The sequence below is a fragment of the Vigna angularis genome, chromosome 2 (genome assembly GCF_016808095.1).
Source record: "Vigna angularis cultivar LongXiaoDou No.4 chromosome 2, ASM1680809v1, whole genome shotgun sequence".
NCBI lineage: Eukaryota > Viridiplantae > Streptophyta > Magnoliopsida > Fabales > Fabaceae > Vigna > Vigna angularis.
The window spans coordinates 25,862,903-25,869,860 of record NC_068971.1 but is presented as its reverse complement, the minus strand read 5'-3'; the positions used below and the strand labels follow the sequence as shown (position 1 = coordinate 25,869,860).

The following is a 6,958-nucleotide window of genomic DNA, read 5'->3' as shown; positions in this document are numbered from 1 at the left end:
GTACTCAGACTAGTTAGGATTGATTAGGGGAACCAAGAGTGGTTTATAATACTTATACTAGTCATGATTGACTAGGGGAACCAAAAGGGATTTATAATACTTAGACTAGTCATGATTGACTAGGGGAACCAAAAAGGGGTTTATAATACTCAGACTAGTTAGGATTGACTAGGTAAATAATACTTGTAATCGAGAGTGAGTTAAACTCGTATAATCTTGAAAAAATTAGTAGTACCCCTTAAGAGTATTTAAGGGAGAAGTAGACTTATCTCATGTTGAGTAAACTAGTATAAAAATTGTGCTTCATTATTTTCATTCTTTAAAAGCTTTTATTACGTTTTCTATGTATCATCTGAAGAATATTCTTATTTGATAATTCTTTGAAAACCCATCAGACACGTTTTGCAATGGAAAAACATATGTATTAACATCACAAAATACATAAGATTCAATTTATTACATTTAATATCAACATATAGGGTTAGCTCTCCATTAATGGAGAACCTAGGGTTTACAAATTAAGGAGACAAGGAAGAAATGGAAACCAAAGAGAAGATGCGATCTCTATCCTAAAGTTCTTAGCAGTTGCTCCATACTCAAATTGTGCCCCCTCCCCCTTCACATCAACTCCTCTAATTCGTAGTTCATCTCCCTCATCAACCCTAAGAAAGGGAAAACACCATAGATGAAGATTAAAGACCCAAGGAGGAGAGAGAGCTTCCCAACACCCTAAACAACCTCCAAGGGCCTCTCTTAGTTGCCCTAGGTGGAGAGTAATCGAGGGAGGAATCCCAAATACCTCGCGAGAAACATGTTTAAATAACCCATTTTGGCATGTCAATGACGTCACTGCTTAGCACCATATCAACATCGCTGAACGCCATCAGTTATAACATAAAAGGGCTCTCTGTCAAATTACTGCTCAACATCATTTTCATTGCTCAACATTATTCCTTTCATATTAACTAACACTCAATGCAAATTTTCCACCGCTTAACATTACCTGTGCAGGGGCTTGTGGCGCTCAAACCTACAATTGTGGCATTCAATCATATGCAATTTGGCAGTTGATCATTTATCGTCCAAAACATGCTTCCTTAAGTTTCAACTTATTTTCCTCCACCATAATTCTTCCCTATTTATTTATTTCACACATTTAAACAAAGATATTAGAGGTAAAACAGATATAAATTTATAGCAAAATTAGGGATATGAATAACAAAATGATTATAATATTATATAATAACATTATTCTAATTAAAACAAATAGAAAGATAGTTCACATATAACAAAATCATTACATTTATTAAAATGTTATGTAATAATAATTTGACATAAAAGAATAAATAACATACCAATAAAAGAATAGCTACAATATTATTTATTAATAATTGCTTTAATTATAAAAAAATGAAGATATCTTAACTCAACAAAGATATTTCATTATGTAATGGAACTTATGCATTTATGAATTTAATAACCCATAAATAATGATAATTTGAGAAAAAATTGAATGAAATACCCGATAATAAAATAATTACTATATTATATTTCAATAAAAACAAGGAGAAATATTCTCGCAACATATTTTTATATCTATGTTATCATTTTTATTACAAGCCTCTAAGTTAATCCCTAAAAGATTAGGAAGATTACATAATGTGATCTGAACTTAATCTTTATAAAGAAATGACTATATTTTTAATTTAAAATTTTAAAACAATATTTTATGACTCTTTTTCATTATAACTATTGGGGTAATTCACATAAAAAAAAATTAACGCAATTTTCAATTCAAAATATAAGACAATAAGTTTATAATTTTTTTTTCTTATATGATGCTCAATTTTTGTATTTTTATTCAAAGTAAGATTTGGATTTAGACTTAGATTAAGAAATACATATTCATTTTCTAAAATAAAATATTTTCATATGTAATGCTTTTGACAACCTTTAAAAAACTCAATATTATATATTGATAAAATGCAATATTGTATGTAAATAAAAATAAGGAAAAATATTTTCTCAAAAAGGGCATATCAATAACAGAGTAATTACAATATTATATGGTAATAAGAATAAGGAAATATCTCCTTCCAACAATCATATTTTCATATATAATGAAATTCATTCAATTATAGAAAGAAGAATATGTCTTACCTTAACAATAATAAAATTCATTAAAGTATACGACTTAAAACTTTCTTCACAAGTTAGGCATAATTGTTTTAAAGTTATTTTCTCCTGGTTCATTAATAAATCCAAATTGGTTTAGTTATATTTTTTTATCATTCTCTTCTCAATTGAATTTTTATCTCCACAAAAATCTTTAAAAGAAAAAAAGAAGTTAAATTCTCATCCTTAACCGTCCCTTGTGTGATTTTCTATTCTTAACAAGTCTCTTTGAGAGTTGATGAAACAAAAGAGATCATAAAAATTGGAAGCAAATAATCATCACAAACTATCACCTCCGTGTAACTAAAACTGTCACGCTAACATAGTTCAAAGCAACCTCAACATTTGTGTTGATCTCCTTCCATTTCAATTCTGAGAAAATTATAATCATAAAGTTTTGTTTGTTTTCTCTTGTTCATTTTGATACACATTACAGGAAAATAATAGGTTGTGGTATAACATGCAAAGGGGAAAGGTGAAGCTAGATGAGGATCTACGTCCTGATCGTGAGGATGATTTCCAAACAGATGATGAAGAAAATCAGGCACAAAGGGTGTTTGAACATTTGGATGATGATACTGATTCAGATAATTCACCTCCTTCACCAAGTTTGTCCAACGATGTTTCCATGATCTCTTGGCCTCAAAGCTATAGGTACTCCTTCATTGATTGTTAATTATATATATGTGTTTTTTATTATTATTGAGTGGTGAAGAATCTTTGTATCACTTTGTTATACATTCAATTCTACCTGTTTGCTGTTCTTAGATAATTTGTCTTCTGCTTTTGAGTTCTTTTGCATTGGTCTCTTTATCAATGTTAGAAACAAGTTCTTATTATTAACAAGTGTTAGTCTTAGAGTTTCATCTTGCATGTGTGGTTATATAATGATGTGATCACTAACATTTGATAATTTATGACGAATGAATTTGAATCTGAATATGCATTGGAATGTACCTTCATGCATGATCTACACACATACTCATACAGAAATCAATTGTTTCCCATAAGACATGAACTTTAGAACAATAGTAACATGAGAGAAATATAAAAGGTTACAATTAGTGAAAAAAATCATTGTCTATAAACATTAAAGTACTAAATTCCTTTGTTCATTATGAGCAGACAATCTATGGACATGTTAACTAGTGCAACACCTCCTGGAATTAATTTGTTAAAGAGATTTGGTTCAGTGGGGAGAGGAAATTCTCCCATTACATCATTCAAGAGATCTCAAGAGCACCAAGAGGTTTCTACCTTATCTCTACCCCTTGTTTCTGAGACATGTGGATTCAAACAAGAGAATCGTCTTGCATCAGTACCACGCCTGCAACCACTTAGCAGTGCAAAATTTTCTGTGGACGAATTGCCACCGCCACATGAACAATGTTCATATACAAAATCAGTAATTAATGGTGAATATCATCTTCATTCCAAAATTCTTATATAATTACTAACTGTAGTTGCATTATCCATGTCCTCTACATAGGTAATATTTTCACTTATTTAGTTATTTATAAGCTGAATTCATTACGAAAGGTTGTGATTTAGTTTTATGCACAGTTATCCTCACTGTTGACCTACAGAATCTTTGTTATTATTTTATGAAGGAACCAATATACTATGTGGAATAGGACTTCTTACCACTCCATATGCAATAAAAGAAGGAGGGTTTCTGAGCCTTGCAATACTTTTAATGTTTTCTCTCATGTGTTGTTATACTGGGATGCTACTAATAAAATGTTTAGAAAGCAATGATGGACTCAAAACCTACCCAGATATTGGCCAAGCTGCTTTTGGCATTGTTGGTCGCTTGGGGATTGCAGTGAGTATAATAGGGATTGCATGCAAGCATCAAATTGTAAATTTCAACAGGCTCCTTTATAAAGTGGGAAAGGGTCAAGTAAATAGTTAGTCACTGATGAGAAAAGAGATTATTGATTTTCTCATCAATGATCAATTACTTACTTTACGTACTCTCTAAAATGAGTTTCTTACTTTAGTGAAGCCAAACCAACTTCACTAGCTGCATACACAACATTATTGTGTGAACATAGAAAGGAAAACTGACATATTTTACTTTGGTTAAATGCAGATATTTCTATACGTGGAACTTTTTGTAAGTGCAAGCGTTTGATATGAATTTTCAATTGCTTTTAAACACATTCTTTTGCTTTATTTATATTCTCATACATGCTTACACGTGAATAGCTCTTATGTGTAGGCTTCTTGTGTTGAGTATATAATACTAGTCAGTGATAACCTCTCCTCGCTATATCCTAACACCCAGATGAAATTTGGTGGGATTGATTTGAATTCTGAAGAAATTTATGCCATCACAGCAGCAATTATTGTTCTACCAACAGTTTGGTTGCGAAATCTAAGCTTACTTTCTTATATTTCAGGTATTTGAGCACCACTGTGTTATATTTTATAAATCTGTTTCAAATTAACTTGCTAACAAAAGTTGCCTCTGTGCTCAGTTGGAGGAATATTTGCAACAATACTCGTTGCTCTTTGTTTGTTTTGGGTTGGGACAATGGACCAAGTTGTTGGATATAAACCAGGAAAAAAAATTCTAGACTTGGCAAACTTACCTGTCTCAGTTGGTCTATATAGTTTTTGCTTTGCTGGCCATGCTGTTTTTCCTAACATCTACTCTTCTATGAAGGAACCATCCAAATTCCCATCAGTGTTATTTGTCTGGTAAGTATGAAATCTTCAGTAAGATGTAATAATATACTCAATTCACTGCAAAAACACTGAAATGAAATTCATTTATGATTACTTAAAATTTATCCATGCACAAGTTAAAAATAAATAAATGAAAGAAATAGAAAACTTTTGTTGATTTAAACTTCTTTTTTTATAGAAATGTTGTTAAAAAAGTTGTTCGAAACAGACTTATATTGATTAACTTCCATTCTTCAGCTTTGGCTTTTGCAGTTTCATGTACATGAGTGTGGGAATAATGGGCTACTTAACATTTGGTGACTTAGTTTCATCTCAGTTTACCTTAAACATGCCTAAAGAATTATATGCATCTGAGATTGCAACTTGGACAACGGTAAGCGAACAAACAAGTTTCCTTTTATTTATGTTCAACATAAGAAATGTTTTTATGCCCTTTTATTTATTATTTCTTAAATGATATATTTAATGAATTTATGTATTTTATAGGTTGTGACTCCATTGGCAAAATATGCCTTAACGTTATTGCCGATTGCATTAAGCATAGAGGAACTAGCCACCTCTCCTAGACTAAGATGCCATGCTATGTCCGTTCTTGTCAGAACAAGTTTAGTGATTTTAAGCTTACTTGTTGCTCTCTACATTCCATATTTTGGTTAGTATTGACACATTTACCAATATTATTACTATCACCTTTCTGTGAATAGTTTTTCGCTTATTTGATAATTTTTTTTTCATACAAATACTTTAGAAAAAGAAAATAGAACTGAAAACGAAATTATTAGATTTTTTTTTTCTTCTCCTATATGATGGAAAAATTCCAATATGTTGTTTTTCTTTTTTCCTTTTAATTATAGCTTCTGAAGGGACACTTTCGTTTTTTCTTAAAAAGTATATTGTGGGGGTAAGAAAAGGAACAGTTGTATGTAAAGCTGAAAACTTTTAATGTCAACTTGATTCTCCACTTGATGATCCTTTAAACTTATTATTAAAATTAATAAAGCTTTGACACATTTCAAACATTTATTTCAACGTTTAGGATTGTAAAAGTTAAAAGATGGATTGTGTGCAAGGATTTCATAGTATAAAATCCACATTTAGCATGACAAAAACATAAGTTAGTCAAATCTCAATATTCTTGAGAACAAGGATGATTAAACAAAGAGCATCGTATACTTTTGTTGTTTGATTATCTCTAAAATTTATTGCAGGTTCTTTGATGGCACTAATTGGTTCTTTCTTGTCAATACTAGTTGTAAGTTCTCTAGCTTCCTATTCACTTTTCTAATTATTGCAATTTATATAAGCATATTAAATATTTAGAATATTGTCATGTTTCGAGGCAGGCACTTATTTATCCATGTGCATGTTTCCTCAAGTTACATAGAGGGAGATTATCAAATTCGGAGGTACAAAATTATATCTTTATTCAAATTATTATTCTTTTAATATTATGACATGAAACTAATATAATTGCATGTCCTTTTTTTATTTCAGATAACAATTTGTGGTATTATAATTGTTGTGGGGCTAATATCCGCTTGTATGGGAACATTGTCAGCTGTTTCAAAAATAACTGGGGAAGGGGACTGACTAAGTAGTATTGGTTTTCCACTGTCAATTTTTGGTACAAATTAAAAGACTTTTTCATACATGTATTAGTCATAATACTTAGTTGTAAGTTTGTGTTTCATAGTTTAAACGAATTACATTTTGTAATCCATAAGAAATGGGTTACGATTCGTGTTTTCAGATCTTTAGTTTGAGTTTGTACAAATATTTGCTTGTAATATTTGTATGTTTTGTACTCTTCTTAATATAAATGAACACACATATCTTAAGGTTTCCAACCACTAACATTTGTCCATTAAAATGGTTAAGGATTATTATTAGTTCTTATAAATATGACAATCTTTGTTTTTAATTTCTTCAAAAAAAAAAGTATTCATAGGCAGTGATATATATTTTCACAAATGGAGGACAAAAAGAAAATTTATTATGGATAACAAAGGCTGTACTCAAATTTTGTGAGTATAAATAGGAAGCTTGTATTTTGGAATTTATTATCAATATACATACATATGTAAATTAT

The 6,958-nt window shown here is 30.2% G+C and overlaps 1 protein-coding gene across 1 annotated transcript; it reads left to right on the top strand.

Annotated features, from left to right (window-relative positions):
- The first annotated feature begins 2,635 nt into the window (after nt 1–2,635).
- Nucleotides 2,636–6,459, top strand: LOC108327434 (amino acid transporter AVT1D). The gene is made up of 11 exons (XM_017561137.1): nt 2,636–2,829; nt 3,301–3,590; nt 3,786–4,000; nt 4,271–4,294; nt 4,400–4,580; nt 4,659–4,881; nt 5,107–5,242; nt 5,356–5,521; nt 6,078–6,121; nt 6,213–6,275; nt 6,364–6,459. The coding sequence occupies exons 1-11, from the start codon at nt 2,636–2,638 to the stop codon at nt 6,457–6,459; spliced, it is 1,632 nt and encodes a 543-aa protein (XP_017416626.1).
- Nucleotides 6,460–6,958: the final 499 nt, after the last annotated feature.